Source organism: Otolemur garnettii, unplaced genomic scaffold, assembly GCF_000181295.1.
Source record: "Otolemur garnettii isolate 467f Iridium unplaced genomic scaffold, OtoGar3 scaffold00007, whole genome shotgun sequence".
NCBI lineage: Eukaryota > Metazoa > Chordata > Mammalia > Primates > Galagidae > Otolemur > Otolemur garnettii.
Window position 1 is genome coordinate 36808590 of NW_003852402.1, and position 20675 is coordinate 36829264.

The window sequence follows — 20675 nt, forward strand, 5'->3', positions numbered from 1 at the left end:
AAGACAACATGCCAAGATATATGACGCTTATAAACTTTATGTGGCACAGATTATTTAATTACTGAAAATAATTAACTGCAGCATTTCTTTGAGAATTTTAATGCTTTTTTTTTCTTTTTTACATAATTGATACTTCCCTCTGATTAAGGAGTAGCAGGTCAGAGTACTGTCAAGTAGCAGACAGTCCTGGTATAAAAACCAGACATCCAACTTAGTCTGTCTTGTTTCTCCTCAGTGTAAAACTGTCCACCCTCAATGGGATACTTGAGATTCAATCCTAGAAGCTGGGGAGCAAAGAGCAGAATCCAAAGCACCTGGGTTTCCACACCTCATTGTCTTAAAGTACTATTACTAAAGTTATTATGAGAGTTGTGATTTAAACAAAACAAACCAACAAAAACCATGGAAAATAAAACTTTCTAGGGGCCAGATTGCTCAGTAATTTCTCAAACAACTGTATGATTGATAGTTCTGTTCCAGGACAATAGAACTGTTTGAGTGCATTGATTTCCTCATAACCAGACTCCCATCAGGAAGCACAAACCAGATCCGACTCCTGGAATCAGCTAGAATATCAGTACTATCGGAGACAGTGAGAAATGAAAAACTCAAAGGGAGTTAGGATATAAGAAAAAAAGGCTTTCAAAGGATGAAAGTCTGAACACGATTGTAAGGTAAAATAAAGAAAGGTATTTGGACTACAGCAAATAATGCCACCGAAACAGAACATTATGGGACGCAGGTGACTGAGACAAGAAGTATATAAACAGAAACGCTGCATGTCATTTGCTCAATGTCCACAGTGACTATGAACCTGACTGTGTTCTGGAAGTCAGTTCATATCCGAACAGAATATATGCCGAGGACAGACCAAGGAGTAAATAACAGGCTATGTTAGAAAAGAAAGACTATGGCCCAAAATAAAGCAAAGTATGGGGATAAGAAATTCCTGGTTGGGGGGGGGGATTGGAAGAAGCACAGAAGGAAACATTCCGAGAGAACTTGACATTGAGTAAAGAGTTAGAGCAGATGAGGGAGTGAGCCACATGCAGAGAGAGGAAATGAGCATCTTAGACATGGGACACGTGAGATGCAAAGGTCCTGGGAGAGAGAAGAGGCCTGTGTTATTTTCACAGAACGGGAAGGAGGCCAGTCTTGCCAGAGGAGAAGGAAGTTGAGTTATAGAGATGAGGAGGGAAGGGCCGATCCGAAAGCCTTGGCTTTTATTCCCAGAGAGATAGATGGTGTTTGGAAAGTTACATGATCATAGAGTTTTTAACAGAATAATTCTGGCTTTCCTGAGGCAATTTTTATTAGGAAACTACTCAGCAATTTCCAAACTAAAGTATTCTAATGTTTAAAAACATGGCTTTCTTACAACTCATGTGATTGACCGGAGGAAATGTTATGTGTTTCCTAGGATATTCATGCATAATTATCTGCTTTTCTACTAAGAGAAGCACAATTCAATTGTAAATCTACATTCATTTCTCCCCTTTAATGTTACTCACCCATCACACAACTGGAAATGTCCCTTTCCCTAATGGAGTCAACATGTCAACTGTTACCACACTCCGTGAAGGCTTTACTCTAAACTCCCGTCTACGTTATATGACATGTTACTTACCAGCTCTACACCCCCTGCAGCGCTGCTTATCCTGCTCAGAATGCCATCCCCAACTCTTTCCTGCCTGCCTTTCAAAGCCAGCTCAGTGGGCACAAAGCCTTTGCCCATTATTTTTATTGCTCTTAACCTCTTTTCCCAAAATATCACACTCAAGATGTGCATTGCCCAGTTTGAGCAGCTGTCTGTGTATCGTGTTGTATTTTTGGAAGTTTCAGGTGTGTGTTTTGTGTATGTAACAAGGGATCTCCTGAGGTCCTGGGTCTGTGTCAGTTTCCTGCACTGAGCCCAGGTCTCAGCTCACACTAGGTGTCCAACAGATACCTGATAATTTGTTTTTTGATCATTCAATCCACTTCTATAAATACATCTGTCCCTAGTGAGCCTGAGCTATGTTAAACCAATTTTCAGTGGAGAAATGTCACTGGGAGCCCTAGGGAATGGGTGACGAGAGCAAACTGAGCCAGGACCTGCCTCTGCCTGGCCCTTGGGGGTCCAAGGAACCCGTGGCGCTGTCCCCTTTCCGGGTGCTGAATGGCTTCCCAGCAGCCAACTCACTGATGCCGCCCCTCAGATGAAAACAGCAGTTGATTTACGTGTTTCTTCAACCACTATAATCAGTGTTTGTTTTGTCCCCTTTCTTCCTATTCCTGATGCATTTGGGGGTAGTATCTTGCAAACATAGAAAACTCTGGGCACAAAGGCATTTTTGATTATATATTTTAACGTAGTAACGCAGTCTATCACAATAAATAACTAATTAACCACAGGAAATAATCACATGCCTCATTTGGAGTTCATCTGTTTTTGAAAGGCCAAAAGGAGATATTTTATTATTACACAGAAACGCTATTCAAGATACATTCCTAAGCATAAAAGACACACATTCAAAATAAAACTATGATTATACCTTTCTTATCCTTTGCTTGCACGATCAAGGCATGCTAAGATACAGAAAGCATATTTTTCAACACAGTTCTGGACAAGCATAAAGCAATTTGAGTTTCAATGAAAACACCCACCTGCTCTCCCAGTAATGAATGAGCTCAGATTGGCTTTGCGAGTGGATGTCAGCTCTACAGACTCAGTATAGGGACAATGAAATGATGGTTACATTTGTCTGGGCCCTTTGTATCTTTTGTTACTCAAAACAACCATGTATTGCCCGTGAAGTATTTTGCTTTCATTAAAACAGTAGTGATTAGAAGTGAAATTAAGTGTATTGTTGAATTTCACACAGTACACTGCTTTCCAGCATTGGAAATTATTTTATCTTGGAGTTATTTTTCAAATGAGATGTGCTTTTACAGTCCAAACAAAGAAATAATTCCTAAGATAGACTCTGGAATGTATAGGACATACTAAACATCAGTCAATCACTGTATTGAGACTAAAATGACCAAACTTATCTTCTGCTTCTCTAGACAAGCATTTTCCCCACCGTTGACAGTGAGGGGGATGTGCAGGGCCAATAGAAGAAGCCCTTTTATACTCCATTATGTGTGCTTGAATATGAAAATGTAGGCCATTCTCGTCTTAAAGGGATAAAATATTTGCCAATAATACAATTCAGGTTTCTCGGTCCATTAGCACTTAATGTTCTAATTTTAGAGAGTAAATGTTGGGAAAATTATCTTTAATGTTTTACTCCTAATAGAATCAATGGGTAATTTTTGTATGTTACTTAAAGGAAGAAGAAATTATGTTATTCTGTATTTTCTTATAAAACTGTGTAAGGGATTATTGTTTATTTTTAAAATGTTGTCATTAAAAATAATCATAGCCATCTTATTTCACAGCACCTAACTAATAATCTTTGCAATGTACCTCAGGCATGAACTTCTTGAAGAAGCTCGGAGAAAGGGCCTGCCCTTTGCCCAATGGGATGGGCCCACTGTGGTCGCGTGGCTAGAGGTAAGAGAATTAGACCAGAAGGCACTTAGGTCAATCACTAGGACCCTGATAGTTGCTAGAGACAGGTAAAAACAGGTTTCCAGATGACAGCTTCCCACTAGCTGGGACTGCTTGCAAAGGAAATACTTGCTTTCCTGAGTTCTGTGAGCGTTATTCTACCCTGACAATTTTTGTCTCTGTCAGAAGAATGTGTGTGGTGGCACAAAGGGAATATATCTAAATCCCACCCTCCCCATAGCTAGAGCAGGAGAGGAAACAATTACTGAGCCCTTTTTGTTGTTGCAAGAAAACATCTGTTCCTATTAGTCCAGGTTCCTTCCTCATCAGCAGGTTACAGAGAAAAGCCATCTCCATATCCAACACTCTGTCACTCAAGACATCAAGACCTCTTACCTGGATAGAGATCGATTCTTTTGCTTGTAATTTAATTCCCTCGCTGAAATGTCTAGAGCAGCGGTTCTCAACCTGTGGGTTGCGACCCACAGGAACTATATTAAAGGGTCGCAGCATTAGGAAGGTTGAGAACCACTCTAGACCCTAGGGACCAATCAGGTTTAGACTCTTGGGATAAGGCGGAAGACTTACCCCTTCCGTACCTGAACTGAATATTATAATGAAATAAGAACTGTATTTAGTATTTCCTACAGTACATAATATCCAGACAGGGTAGAGGCCAGTGCAGACTTTGACAATGAGAAAAATGAATATTTGTCCACAAAGGGCTCTTTCTTCTGCGCCACTTCTCAGTAATACTCACTGCGGCTTCTGTTTGCCTGTGTGGGCTGCTGGTAGCTGCTAGGACGTGCCCGTGTCAGGGCAAAGAAGAATTTAGGCTTTTCTTGGCTGAGAGAGGTAATTACACACATTGTTTTCAACTGCCTGGGGTTAAAGAATCACTTACCTTCATTATCATGTCGTATCCAGAACTGAAGAGTCAATACAGAAAAATTAAAGCCCATTTTAGTTTAAAAAAAAATAGACTTATGTAAGTGGATGTAAAAACATGCTCTGCATTTTTCTTGGAAAACCTGTGTCTTGCTTTAATTTCATTCTTACAGATCAATCAGGAAAATTTAAGCATGTTAGCGATCGAAGCTGCTTCCTCCAACCATGTCTTTAAAATCACTGTATTTTAAAAATCAATCACAGGATGAAATGCTTAAGAAATTACACCTCAGAAATCGTAGCGGTTCTTTGTTCAGTTTTCACTCCAGTAAAATGAGCTGCAGCTTGACAGAGAGTTAGCTGCTATTTTGGCAAATGGTGAACACATTCTGCGGATAAAAATACAGATTTACTGACATTAAGGGGCCAGGCAATGACAGGCAGTGAAGTTTGTGCTAATTAAAGCTCTCCTGAGCACACAGAAATTGCTCATAATGTGATTCCAATGTGACTCAAATTATAGAATGGAATAAACAAGGTGAGTGAGGCTGGGGATCCGATACGCAGACGCTTTCCCTTCCCCCTCCCGAGCGCCTCCCTGAACGTGCAGCCTGTTATGGATGTCGTGTAGGAGGGAGTCGGACGCTTCACACACCATTTTATCCACATCAAAAACTCTCTGAAGTCTAATCAGGATGACATTGGTAACCATGTGTCGGCCGGCATTTGAGTGATGTTAACCCGGGTGGAAATCCAAATACTTAGAAGACAGAGGTGGGAAATCCTTAGGGTCCAGGGAGGCTATGTTTAGATGTTTAGTTATTTTGAGCAGTCTGAACTTAATGAAATAAAAAGTTGTGTCTCATCTTCTGACATACCTGTCCAGGTAAGGTCAATCCTTTGAGTCCAACCTGCTGAAGAAAAGTGTAAATTGTGCAGTCAAAGCCTTTCTCTTAGCTCAGCCACAGCCCAGGACATGGACTCAGAGACTTAGTGTTTTGTATGTTTGCAGTTTTCTTCTATAAAGACAAGCAGTCTTCAGGATTGGAGAATTTTTAAACTAAATGGATGTCTGTATCATTCTTGTTGTGTAACAAAATACCCCCAAACTTGGCACTTACTATACCACAGTTTCTATGGGTCAGAAGTTTGGGCGTGTGTGAATAATGGCTCCTGCTCAGACTCTATCCTAGGGCTCTAATCAAAGTATCAGTTAGGAACGCAGCAATCTCAAGGCTTGACTTGGGCAGAATCCACTCCACTATGCTCACTTTTGTGGTCACAGTCATGATTCCCTTTTCTGGTTAGTGTTGACCAGAGACACAAACTCCTTGTAGTATGGGACCCTCCACAGTTACTTACAACATGGTAGCCAGCCTCCCTTGGAGGAGGAGGAGCCCAGAAAGAAGGAGAGAGTGGGGGAGGAGAGGCGAGAATGAAGCCACAAGCTTTTTGTAGCCCTCTCTGGAAACTGACACCCCTTGCTTTTAACATCAGCTATTCCTTCAAAACAAGTCACAGGGTCCAGCCTACCCTCCTAGAAAGGAGGTTATGCAAAGGCATGGATGTCAGAAGGTGAGGGTCAATGGCAGCCATCTCTGCAGGGGTCTTACCTGATGCCTTAGAAATAACAGAACTTGATCATTCTATTTTATAAATGAGTAAAATAAGGCCGAGGTTTCAATGGATTACATGACTCACCAATGACAGGGAAGAAATTAGAGCCCTCGCCTTCAGATTCATGTCCAAAGTTAGCGCCATTGTATTTTGCGGATTTAGTTTTTCATCCTTATCTCACTTACTTTTTCTCATTCTCACATTCTCTCCTTTGTTCAATCAGTTTAACAAATAAAATAGCACACAAACAGTCAATATTTTTTGACATTTAACCACAAAGATTTAAATTGATAATTTTTATGTTTTCTGTTTCTTATTCATGGTTAGTGATGGGAACACATAGGGCAATACATTTTTTAAACGTATGTAATTCAGTCCAGGCAAAGTGGCTCACACTTTTAATCTCAGCATTCTGGGAGACTGAGCCATGAGGATTGCTTGAGCTCAGCAGCTGGACACCAGCCTGAGCAAGAGCAAGACCCCAGTCTCTACTAAAAATATAAAAATATTAGCGAGGCATTGTGAGTAGTGCCAGTAGGCACAGCTACTTAGGAGACTGAGGCAGGAGGATTGCTTGAGCCCAGGAGTTTGAGATTGGAGTGAGCTATGAGGATACCACTGCACTCTACCTGTGGTGACAGCAAGACCATGTATTAAAAAACAAACAACAACAAAAACACTGTGTGTAATTCAGATGCCACAATGCAAGACACGTGAGTTGGCGTTTACTCAGTGCTTGAGAAGTGCACCAGACACCACCCTGCATGCTTTGCACACCTGCAGCCCTACTATGAAACTAATTCATAGCTTTTGTAGGAAAGCTATAACCCAATTATAGCCCAAGAATATGGGGAGAGGGCATGCCTGCAGTCCTACTATGAAACTAATTTATAGCTTTTCTAGGAAAGGTATAACCCAATTATAGTTCAAGAATATGGGGAGAGTGGAGAAGGACAGGAAGGGAGGGAGGAGGATGGATGGAGGGAAGGTGATTGGTGGGCTCAAGCCTATGGTTCATCTTACAAGGGTACGTGTCAATCTTTCTAAATGATTCAATTGACTTCCAAGAGACTAACAGCAAAGTTGAAATACCAGAATCTCCAATTTATCATGAGATATTGATTTCCTTTTAGCTACAGAAGATTCTAACCTTAGTGTCTTTTGTTATTTTATCATTCATTTCCAAAAAGCATTTTCATACATAGCATCTAATTAAGTTCACAGAACCTGCGTATATGGTGCAGGAGAGTTGGAGAACGTGTGGCCTGGCTGCCCTGAATGCTTTGATCCAGACCACAGAATCGGAGATGCTATCTCCGTCTCTTTCTGTGATGGAATTTCTCTGCATTCAGAATTCCAAAGGAGAATTATGAATTGAAGTCATTCGATGAACAAATATCGACTGAGCCAAATATGGCTTGCAGCTGTTCTTATTCTTAAGTACAGGAGGGAAGTTAGTGCTGTGCCACTATTACATTTATCCCTGATTGATATAAATCAGTACTAAGATGAGATTGATATAAATCAGGCTCTGGAGCCATAAGGTTTCAATTTCAAATCTTGATTATATCACTGCCTAGCTGATGTTTTTAAATATATGACTTAATGCCTTTGTGATTAAGTGAAATGATAATATTTATCTCGCAGGAATTTGGGCAATAAATGAGTTCATGTATGGAAGGCACTTGTAATATTTCCTAGCACGTGAGACTAACATGGTAACTCCTGTTATAACTCAGGAATCTGTCTTCCTATCCGACAGCTCTGGCTGGGAATGCCAGCTTGGTACGTGGCCGCCTGCAGAGCCAACGTGAAGAGCGGCGCCATCATGTCTGCTCTGTCCGACACAGAGATCCAGAGAGAAATTGGAATCAGCAATCCACTGCATCGCTTAAAACTCCGATTAGCAATCCAAGAGATGGTTTCCCTGACGAGTCCTTCAGCTCCTCCGACATCCAGAACTGTGAGTCAATTTGTGCTCGTCCCCTTCCCCAGAGCCGGGCAAGTAGCAGGGCCAAGTCCACAGAGCTGCACCCAGGCAGGACACATCTCAGGGTCAGCATGAATCATTCCGAAGAGGTTCAGATTGCTCATTAACCTCGCTGCTACTTTTAATAGGTTTTCAGTTGAGGAGATGTGATTCACTTAAAGACTTAACTCTAACACAGCAGACTTTAAAGCTCTAGACTAGAGCTTAAGTTTTTCTCCCAAGCAGCAAGACCACAAGCTCACTCTTTTCCAGAATGTTCTTTGCTTCCTTTCTTTCCTAAATATAGTACAGTAAGTTCTTAGGAGATGAGCTGTAAGAATTTATACATTCTAACGAAGGAGGGCATAATTCACTACTTTTAAAAGTCTTTGTAATTATGAAATTACGTGAAGTTTGATGCTTATAAATAACCAAATGGAATATCTGGAGCACCCTTTCTTCAAAATCTGCTTGATTTTCATTTACAAATCCCTAATCTTCTCATAATTTTAATTCTATCCTAATTTTAGGAAGGAAAAACACGGGAAGAAAAAGGCATTAATAATGACAAAGTCAAACCCCAAATGCCTCTCCAATAATATTTCATCCTTTATTTCATTTGTGAGTTCTGTATGTATTTTGATGAGAAAGAACATGATTTCTCATGTCAACTGGACTTTCCTGATCACCCATTTTATAGAGTATAATCAGATTTGGGATGATGAGCTAAATTTGAGAAATGGGTAATAGATTAAAAATGATATTTATTTATTGCAGTTTTTTAGGCACAAAACTAACTTGAGCATAACTTTACATTACTTTAAACATTAAGATCACATATAAACAAAATTTAAAATAATTTGCTTCATTTCTATTTAAACTTATTTTCCTTCCCAAAATGCTGGATTCTAATGCCAGAAATATAAGTTCAAATTTAAAAGGCTTATATCGTTCTTGAATAATTCTATTTTACCCTCTTCCTTAATAACGTGTAGGAAAAATATATACCTTAAAAAAACTCTTACCCATAAAATTATTTTTAGGTGGATGCAAATGTTCTTTACTATTCCTGGGGCATTTCTCAAACTAAAAAATAATTCAGAATACAATTTATCCTTGAACAACAGTGGTGTCAGGGGCACTGGCCTCTGTATAGTAAAATAATAAGCCTGTACCCTCTAACTTCTCCAAAATGTTCCTGATGGCCTACTGTTGACCATAAGCCTTACCAATAACAACAACAACAACAAACCAGTTGATTAACACGTTTTGTATTTTATATGTGTTATATACTTTGTTCTAGCAATGAGGTATACTAGAGAAAAGAATATGTTTTTGAGAAAATCATAAAGAAGACAAAGTATATTTTCTATTCATCAAGTGGAGTGGATCATTATAAGGGTCTTCTTCATGCTAAGTAGGCTAACAAAACAGAAGAGGAGGGCTTGGTGTTGCTGTGGTGGGAGGGGGGCACACAGGCTAAAGAAACTCTGTGCATAAGTGGACCCACGAAATTCAAACCTGTGTTGTTGAGGGGTCACCTAGAGCTTTAAAATAAAAACTGAGCAACCCGTTAAAATACTTACTGCACATCAAATTCTGGTATGATGGAGTATTCCTAAGTAATGCTGGCAAGTAGGTGAGCATCGCAACTGGTTTATATCAACACTGACCTCACAAGAACAAATGCAAACAAAAATATGAAAATTCTGAATCTCAGTCCAGGTGTGGTGGCTCACGCCTGTAATCTTACCACTCTGGGAGGCCAATGTGGGTGGATTGCTTGAGCTCAGGAGTGCAAGACCCTCCAGAGCAAATGTAAGACTGTGTCTCTACTAAAAATAGAAAAACTAGCCCAGCACGGTGGCAGGCATCTGTCCTCCCAGCTACTTGGGAGGCTGAGGCATGAAGATCACTTGAGCCCAAGGCTTTGAGGTTGCTGTGAGCTATGATGCCATGGCACCCAACCCAGGGCAACAGGGTAAGACTCTGTCTCAAAAATACATGAATAAATAAATAGTTAAAACAAAATTGAATCTGGAAAAGTAAGAGCACTTGATGTCCCCACTTTCCTATAAAAATAGGTTATACGTTTGTTTTTGTTTGGCAGCATAGTTCATTTCTTAATGAAAAAAATTGAGTAATAGTTTTATAAAGGTGTTTAGCCAAACTGAAGGAATTTAAATTGCAGAATACTAAGGATAGGAGTGCACTCAACTGTTTTTCTTTTTTTTTTTATTAAATCATAGCTGTGTACATTAATGCAGTCATGGGGTACAGTGTGCTGGTTCTATACACAATCTGAAATATTTTCATCAAACTGGTCAACATAACCTTCATGGCATTTTCTTAGTTATTGTGTTAAGACATTTATATTCTACAACTCAACTGTTTAAAGAGCAGGCAGAAGTGAAAACAGAGCTTATGAGACACTTCACGGTAATATCTTCAGTTCACCTCAGAGGCTTTATTTTTCTCAGGTCAGAATCCTGACAATAAAGAACTATTTTCACTTTTCTAAACTTCTTTGTCCTCGGTTGATTATGAGCTTTTGCGATCGCCCTTCCTCTTGCCTGGTGCATTCTCCCCACACTAGGGTTTCCGTATTTCTCTAATTCATCCTTCATTTATTGATTCCTTCATATCTCGCCTCTGAAAAGCTTTTGCTAAACCCTGAAGTCTGAGTTTGTTTCCCTTTCTGAGTTGCCACTCCATGTACTTGCAAAAAGAGTTTCATAACACTCTCTTTTCTCCATTGCCTCCCGCTACACCAGGCAAGGATAGTGGCAGGTTTCCACAGGCCCCGGGCCTTACCTCAGTGTCTGATGATTTACAATAAGGACAGAAGTCGCTCTACCCACCATTACACAGGATGTGAAATATGTATGGTCCTGAGTTCAGAGAGGGAAATTACAGTTAGGAAAGTAAGGCATGGTGACTAGTAGGTTTAGAACCAGATGATATAATTTAACTCCTAAATGCGAAATAGAATCAAAGTGCCATAGAGTTTTTATTTTTATTTTTTTAGACAGAGTCTCATTTTGTGGCCCTTGGTAGAGTGTTGTGGCATCACAGCTCAAAGCACCCTCAAATTCTTGGGCTCAAGAGATTCTCTTGCCTCAGCCTCCCAAGTAGCTGGGACTACAGGCATCTGACACAATTTTTTTTTTTTTTTTTAGAGATGGGGTCTTGCTCTTGCTCAGGCTGCTCTCGAATCTGTGAGCTCAAGCAATCCACCTGCCTTGGCCTCTCAGAGTGCTAGGATTTCAGGTGTGAGCTACCGTACCCAGCCAACTATGGAAATTTTAAAGAAAAAAACTAGCTACTTTTCTTATTATTGTTTCAGGTTCATTGAGTGTACAAAGAATTAGGTTACACTGATTATGTTTGTTAGGTAAAGTTCCTCTTATAACTGTGTTCCACCCCCAAGAGGTATGCCACACACCGTAACCCCCCTTCTCTCTCCCCCTTCCCTCTCCCCTCCCCGGGTTCCTCTGCCCCCTACCTTGAATTGATTGGAGTTTTTCTCTTATGTGGGGGTGTATCAGATTGTCTATTGGCTTCATACTAGCAGTGAGTACAGTGGATTCCTGCTTCTCCCTTCTTATGATACTTCACTAAGAAGAATGTGTCCCAGCTCTGTCTAGGTTAATTAAAAAGCCCATATACTCTGCTTTTTTTCTGCTAAAGACATGAGTCATTGACCTGGATACACCTGGTAAGGAACAAAAGGTTCTTTACCTTTTGTTAATGTACAAAGAGGTTTGTATGATTTGAACAAACTGCAGTGTTCTAGGACCCACAGCATTTCTTTAAAAAAGTGGGGGGGAGCATACAAAATTTATCTCTGTATTTTCTAAGTATTAATCCTAATATATAATATTGAGTTATGACTAGCATGGTTGAATAAGGCTTCAAAAATAATTAACATTTGAAGGTCAGAAAACACATTAGTTGTTGTGTTTCAAGCGTTTTATCTGTTCACTGAGTTTGTACATGATTCTATACATAGAATCATGTTATATTCAATAACATTTGCTAAATATATGAGCATACAAAGACAACAATAAAAACTTAAAATGATTCACAGAGATAATATTAATATTTTGCTATTAATATTTTGATAGGGACCTTTCCAGTCTTTATATTATCTTTTAATAAAAAGATGGATTAATTTGCAAAATATATTATTTTGTATATGTTTTTGAAACTTAGTAATACAGCATGAGCATTTTTTCATTTTAGTAAATATGCAATTGCCATATTGCTTTTAATTGCTGCATACTTCTTTTTGGAAGTGTCATAATTTTTTTAACCAAATCTCTATTAATGAACACTTAGCTTGTTTAAACAATTTTTATTGAGTGTAAAATAGTTACATTGTTGCATACACATTGTTATATTTGTGTATAGGGCATTCATATTCTTTTTCTTTTAATTTATCCTTTAATGTACTTTTTTTTTTTTTCTGTTGGGGATTCATTGAGGGTACAAAGAACCAGGTTACACTGATTGCATTTGTTAGGTAAAATCCCTCTTATGATTATGTCCCGTCCCCCAAAGGTGTGTCACACAGTCGCTCACCCTCACCCCCTCCCTCCTTCCCTCTCTCTACTCTCCCCTTCACCCACCCCCCACGGTGTACTAGGTCATCAACTGTCCTCATATGGGAATTGAGTACATAGGATTCTTGCTTCTCCATTCTTGTGATGCTTTGGGCGTTCATATTCTTAATACTTTTGAACCTTAATTGCCACAAAAACTTGTGTTTCCTCCCTCTGTCAACAATGCTTATTGCTGAAATGTATATTTTAAAAATTACTAGTAATGATGAGATATATTCTTATGATTTAATACTTCATTACCTTTTTATAACTTTTAAAATTTTTTCTATGGGATTATGGAAATATTTATCTTTATGCCAATGTATAAAAACTCTTTATTCCCATATGATACATACCTTTTGCCAAATGCTGATGCAAGTTCCCTAGAGACAAGTTAAGTTGTATCTCTGTGGCTTTAAAAATGATCTACTCAATGTTTCTTCCTTTTATTCCATCAAGATGGAAACATTTCCTCATTCCTAATATATCTGTAATATGATTCGCTTTGTGGAACAAATATTTCACAAAAATTTATATTAACAGATCACTACATAAAGTGAAGTTTAACACATCTTAAATTTAACTTTGTAACCTAATATACAAGCTTTTTTGTTTTGGTTTGGTTTTGAAGATAAAGTCTCCCTCTGCCACTTGGGGTAGAGTGCACTAGTGTCATCATAGCTCACTGGGGCCTCAAACACCTGAGACTCACACAATCCTCCTGCCTCAGCCTCCTGAGTAGCTGGGACTACAGGCAGCATGCCTAGCTCATTTCTCTATTTTTGGTAAAGGCATGGACTTGCTCTAATTCAGTCTAGTCTCAAACTTCTGGCCTCAAGTGATCCTGGGTCTCCTGAAATGCTGAGATTACAGGCGTCAGCCACCGTGCTGACCCAAATGCAATGTTTTTAAGCCTTCAGAAAGAAAATGTTTTATTTCCTAGAACACTGAAATTTGTTCAGCTCATACCAATTTTTTGCACATTAATTTTTGGGTTCCTTAGCCAGGTGTACTTTTTCATTGACTAAAGTACTCAAGAGAAAAAGACGTTATGTTAGCTTTTTTTTTTTTTTTTTTTTTAACTAAGAACTCTCTGGTTCTAACTCCTTTCCTGTGTACTCTACTTCTTTTGCTGGTACTAGAAAGAAAAATCTAAAAGTCACATTTATTTTTTTCCTCGGCCCAACCCTCATCTTCCAGCTTTCTATTTCTTTTTCCCAAGTTATCATTACTGTAGAAACCTCTTACATAATAGGGCAGAAATGGAGATGTCCATTAATTGAAAAATGGTCAAAGATAGATTTTATTAAGATTAAGTACAGTCTTAAAATAGTTTACCTTAGTTAAAAATGTATAAATGTTCAGGCATTTGAAAATTTAGATGAAGCACCTAGTACTTTTTTTTTTTAGATGTTTCCAATATCTACAGTTCCACATTATCCTTCTATGAAAACATCACTCATAAAACATCTTTAATTTTCTTAGTTTGGATTTCTTTTTAAAGTAATGACTTAAAGATAGCTTGAAAAACCATTTGAGTGAAGAGTCCTAGGCATTTACAATTTCTTCTCCAGACTTTTCAGTCAAAATTATGTTTCACTGATCCTGTGTTTTATGATTGGCTTTTATCTGATCTCTCTAGATAATTCAATTCACTGTTCCTATGCGACCCAAGTTTCTTTAATTTTTTCTTTATGTATTATTTATTTAAATTGCCTAATCACATTTTAAATAAGAAAACAACCAATAGGGTATAAATAGGGTTAAAACCCCAAAATCTTGGGTAACCATGTAATTCAACAAATTTTAGCAGAAGTGCAAGACATGGGACAGGCATTATTCAGCACAGAGTACACGGGAAATAAAGAATTTTTATCAGATTAAGTTTTCTTGCGTGGCAGTGACTTAACAGAATGTCAAATAAAATAAAAGTAGTTGCTAATGTCGGCGGGGTCCTTATTGCCAGGAACCATTCTAAGGGACTTACCTGTAATAAATCCCTGAAGTCTCACAATCAGACCATCAGGTCAGTCTTTTCCACCTTTTTTATCTCCCATAACACTTGATCCTAGGTATAAATGCCTGCAGCACACTTAAATTATGTTGATAAAAATAAAAGAATATACTTACTGTGCTTTGAACGTCTTTGGAAAATAATTTAACTAACGGTCTTTAAAAATTTTCTCGGCCCATATAAGATCCTCTCATGGTACACCAGTGTGTCACGGCACACCAGTTTAAAAATCACGGGATTAGGTATTTTTGTTATATCTGTTTCACAGATGGAGAGAACTAGGGTAGAGGAAGAAAGTGATACATCTGAGGTCACACGCTCATGTGGTTTTGACCTGAGTCTGTGCTCCCAACAAGTATTAATACCTTCTCCCGATTCTCTTCCTGCCACCTATCCATTTTCCTTCTTTTATGTAGCATTCTTTTGACATGTTCTGGTTTCTCTTTTCATTAGTATGTATCTCATAAACCCCACCATTATTACCAATGGTCACCCTCTCACAAGAAGGTGAGCTGTAATTTTATAAATACCAGTCCTACGATGATGAGAATTATTTCTCTTACAGTGAGACACGAAAATTCAGATAGAGGAGAAATATGGATCTGGACCAGAGAATGTGAAAGTAACTTTTAAGTTAGTATTTTTTAACTCAATTATTTAAAAAAAGCTTCAAAATGACCTAGGTATAATAGTAACTTAAGTTACTGTGAACTAGGTAAAAATTTAGGTTACTCTGGCTGACTTAGATGTCCTGTATCTTTGACAGCAAGAGAACTAATTATTTGCCCCTGATTAATTTCCATGCATTATTTATTGTGTTCTTTTTAATATTTATTTTTCTTTCAAAACTCTTTCCAGAATGATATAATTAGTTAAGTGCTTTAATTACTAATATCCTTTAGAAATGTTTTCCTCTGTTCTCCATTGGTCATACTTTTAAAATATCTTATTCAACCAAACTAAGAGGAGGCCAGCAAGGGCATCCACAGGCACAAAATTTAAGGAGGCACTCAATGTCAAGTACTGACCATGCACTTACAGGACCCTGAAAACCAGTGCTTCCTTAACTGGAGCCATCTGGGACTTGGCTTGCCTCATCCCAGTCCCAGCCGTGTATTAGAACACATCATATCACAATATAAACTTTTGGGATTTTTTTCCTAATATGCAGCATGTAGTTTTAATTCCCCGTAAGGGGTGTAGAATGTGAAATTGAAGAGGAATGTCCCAGGGTAGTGGCATTGAAAACTGGCATTGCTATTACTCAAGCTTCCTGATTATAATTTGGTGATTATAATTGACTTTTTTTTTTTTTTTTTTTTTTTGCAGTTTTTGGCCAGGGCTGGGCTTGAACCCACCACCTCTGGTATATGGGGCTGGCGCCCTACTCCCTTGAGCCAGAGCAGCCCAACTGACATTTATTTTATAATTGAAATTTGTTAAGTTACCTATGACAGTCAGATAATATTAGCCACAAAGAACAGGTGCCAGTTTGCGTTTTCCAGGTGAGACCTTTTGGGGCGGGTGCAACACAGACTGCCAAGGCAGTGAGGAGATTTTTCAGGGGCTCGCAGAGGGTCGCAGCCAGATTATCTGATTTTGTCCCTTATGTTCTTCCAATATATACACAGTTTTGCACGCTCTTTACCTTTGGTCCCAAGGTCCTCTTGTCCTCTGGTGGATGGTCCAAGCCTCCCACCCTGGTGATTCTCTTAGGGACGCCCTTCTCTGACACACTCATACTTTAAATTCTTCTTTCAAGATTTACCCCGATGAAAGTTTCCTTAAACTGGTAGTGGCAAGAAAGCAATCTGATTAAATAATTGACCTCATGTGAGCTTGCTTGTGAAATAAACTTGTTGAAACCTCAACCACTGTCTGCTTGATTTGGGCTGTGTGGAAGCAATTCTGTGGGTTACTTTACAAGATTCCAGGGCAGGCCGTGCTCCCCACAAGTCATACTGCCCATCAAGGATGAGCAGCCAACATACAACTTCTGAAAGTTTGCCAACCATAGTGTAGAAAATATTCCTGGATATATACTTATTTTGCAGGTATATGGTAGATATAACTGTACCTTCCAGCATCTTCCCCATCCCCAAACCTGAGGACAGACCGGCAAAGAGGTTTAAACATAACCCGGGGAAGATCTTAGGCGTGTATCTGTTCCCACATGAGACAGTACTGGTGGGATCTTGTAGATGGAGATAGATATTCCTTATTTAGGTTCAGAGTTAAAATAAAAGCTACAGAAATTCTTATTAAATTGATTTCACACTACCCTGCAATTTTAAGTTATTTCAGATTGCCTTACCTAATGTGGCCTCAGGGAATCATCATGGAAACTCCCTTTGAACAAATAGCACAGCCGCTCAGACAAAGCGCTGCAATCAATGTGTAAGAGAAGTGTGACAGATGAGTGTAAGGAGCGTGTTTGTTTGTTTAGAGACAGAGTCTCACTTTGTTGCCCTCGGTACAGTGCTGTGGCGTCACAGCTCTCTGTAACCTCCAGCTCCTGGGCTTAGACAATTCTCTCACCTCAGCCTCCCGAGTAGCTGGGACTACAGGTGCCCGCCACAATGCCTGGCTATTTTTTGGTTGCAGTTTGGCCTGGGCCAGGTTCAAAGCTGCCACCCTCAGTATACAGGGCTGGTGCCCTACCCACTGAGCCACAGGCGCCGCCTATAAGGAGCTTTTTAACATAGTACACTGTTCACAAAGTCAACAAAGACAATTTCCTCCAAGCAATTGAATGTTTTGTACATTCATTTGCAAGTTTCTGTTAATAAAGAGCTCCATTCTTAGAAGCTGGGAGTAAAGATGTGTTTTTAATTAACTTAATCTATATTATATAGAACAAAATTTGGCTATACCCCAAGTTCCAAAATGGTAGACATATGAGAAGTATTATACAAATATTTGATGCCTATCTGCTGGATTTTTTATGCCTCTGTAATTTATTCACAATTATTAATCTTTACTGCCCAGCTCCCTTTGATACTCAAATATATACACAGTAATCTGTTGCTTAATGACAGGGACATGATCTGAGAACGGTGTTGTGGGCTGGTTTGTTGTGAGAATATCTTCGAGTGTAATTTACACAAACCTACAGGACAGAGCCTACTGCACAACCAGGCTATGTGGGGTGGCTTGTTACTCCTAGATACAAACTTGTACAGCATGTTACTGTACTGAGTCCTGTAGGAAATTACAACACAATGGTCTTTATGTACGTAAACATATCTAAACATAGAAAAGGTACAGTAAAAATACAGCTTGGAAACGAAAATGGGACGCGTGTGAATGGAGCTGGCAGGACAGGAAATTGTTCTGGGCCAGTCAGTGAGTGAGTGGTGAGTGAATGTGAAGGCCAAGGCCATCCCTGTACCCGGCGATAGATAGACAAGATAAACACCAGACGCTTAGGCTGCAATGAAATTTTAAAAATATATTTTCTTCAAAAATAAATTAGCCTTAGCTTGCTGCAACTTTATTGCATTATCAGTGTCTAATTTTTTTTAAGTTTTGGCTCTTCTGTAATAACACTTAGCTTAAAACACAAACGCATTATAGAGCTGTACAAAAATATTTTCCTTCATTATATCCTTACTCTATAGCCATTTTTTTTCCTTCTTTTTTTCCTTCTTTTACTTTTTGAACTTTTTTTGTTAAAAGCTAGCACACAAACACACCTCTTAGGCCACACCGCACCAGGATCATCAGCAACTCTGTCTTCCACCTGCACATCTTGCCGCACTGATGGCGTCCAGGGGCAGTCACACCCGGGGAGCTGTCATCTCCTGTGATAACCAGGCCTCCTTCTGGAATGTCTCCGGACGGACGTGCTGGAGGTCATGCTACACTTCACGTTTTTTAAGTCGAAGGAGTACACTGTAAAATAATGAGAAAAAGTACATTGTAATAAACCTATAAACCAGTCACGTAGTCATTTATTATCAATATCAAGTGTTATAGGTTGTACAGAAGTGTATGTGCTGTACTTTGCTGTGACTTGTAGGGCAGTAGGTTTGTTTACACCCACATCACCACAAACAAGTGAGAAATGCATTTCCCTACAGCGGCTACAGTGTCACTAGGTCCTAGGAAATTTTCAGCTCCATTATGATCTTACGGGACCATTATTATATATGCAGCCCATCATTGACCAAAACAGCCTAATGTGGTACATGGCTACACACAGACACACACACACAAAATTTCACTTACATCAAATTATATTCACCAGGTTAGTTTACACGTAGTTACATTTTAAATTATGTTAAATTACACTCTAGTGCAGGAAAAGTCAATAAAATTAATAATGATAATGGTACAGAAAGGCCAAAGTGAACTATGGTGCTGTTTTATAATATTTGGGTAACTATTTTGCAACTTCCAAAACTTTAAACTGAGCCCTTCCTAAAACAAAAACCAAGTAATACATACAAAGGGTGTAAATTCCATGTCATAATCTGTTTTGTAATTTGACAGTTTTAATAAGGATGAAAAATAGCCTTGATAAATAAAAAATAGCATTTCACTTCTTTTTGGCTTGTAAGGGATGTAAAGCTGATGCTGGTTTCCAGACAGTTATTTGGGGGCTCACAGCCTTGTATTGACAACCAATTTTCTCCTCCAAGGATGTGGAAGAACCAAAAATAGGTGAAAGAAACCTCGGTAATAAAGCAACACAACACACATGCCATCATCATGTTCTGAAGAAAATAATAAAATAACATTCGTCTACAGATCACATTTAATCAGATCTCCATCTATTACAAAAATGAGTCTGATAGCCATGTACCTTTGAAATGCAAATACTGATCGTGCCCTTTTCTGATTCATAAATTACAGAAGTATTATTTGAAACCACACACACCCCCCATCCCAGTGAGCGTCCCAGAATGCCTCTTTCTATTTAATCTTTTTGAGCAGAAGAATCGAGGAACTCTGAGCAGAGCAGACCAGCCATGCGCTCTCTCACGCCCTCTGTAGGCCAGGGCGTGTGGTGTTGCTGTGATGCTGTTAACTTACGCAGGTGCCGCTTTCTTCTTTACCGCTGCTGCCTCCCGGGGATCCCACTGCTGCCCTCTGGGCCACCTCACTAGCCATCAGGCAACGTCTGGGTGACCCACGAAGAAATGGAAAATCTTGCAGCTCCAGCAAAAACGGTTAGTCTGTATGGCTTTGTTGAACTTGAAGAAAAGTTATTTGGCTGCTAGTTGGATGGAAAAATCCATTTGGTTACTATAGACCAGAGCAATAAGGTGTGTTTGTATAGTTATAGGCAAAGATGCCTTTTTATACTGTTTTAGGTGAGCGTACTTACTTGACATTTTTAAATGAGGCAGTGCTAGATAATGTGGTTAATAGAAGAATCTATAAGGTGCAAACAGTAAGCAAGAATTCAGTGAAACTTATTTATCCATTCTGCAACATTAGAAATCTTTTGTGACAGATATTACTTAGCGTGTTGGGTAGAATCAACCAACATACTAAGTAAGTTTCTAAGTCAAACTAAACCAGTATTTAAAAAGTTTAGATTGAATACTCATTTTTAATATAATCATGTAGTTTTTTGTGTTTTACCTTCTGGAAAATAGAGCTTAACAAAAAAAAAAAGAAAGAAAGAAAGAAAAGAAATATTATGTTTCTTTGATATTCTGAAGTACAGTTCTCAAGAACTTCACGGGGACTTTGTCACCTTTTATAAATATATTTTATAAATGTAGCTGTTTTCCGTAAAGTGACAAAGTCCAGCAGATTATGTATATTACCTTTAGCAACTTCTTAATCTAATGTCCTTTCAGTTTCTCTCTCTGACAAATATTGATTATGTACAAATTTATGGTGGATAAAAATGCCAGTGCCGGGTAAATAATTTCATTTTTAGCTTATGTTTGTTGTACTTGGTTGTTAGCTTTTTTCCTTTTGTTGGCTATTGTGAAAGTCTATCTGATTACCATAAGCTTTCTTAGAGGGATACAGTTACTTTTCTCAATTAACTTAAACTACGTAAGATCTTTCTATCATCTATACATTTAT

At 38.7% G+C, this 20675-nt stretch overlaps 1 protein-coding gene across 1 annotated transcript in view; it reads left to right on the forward strand.

Moving 5' to 3' along the window:
• The window catches only part of PPFIA2 (PTPRF interacting protein alpha 2), a 482044-nt gene that overhangs the window by 438248 nt on the left and 23121 nt on the right, over positions 1-20675 (forward strand). The window contains exons 23-25 of the mRNA XM_012814158.1: positions 3457-3538; positions 7803-8003; positions 19739-19801. Coding sequence (XP_012669612.1) covers positions 3457-3538; positions 7803-8003; positions 19739-19801 — 346 coding nt within the window. The remainder of the gene's footprint in view (positions 1-3456; positions 3539-7802; positions 8004-19738; positions 19802-20675) is intronic.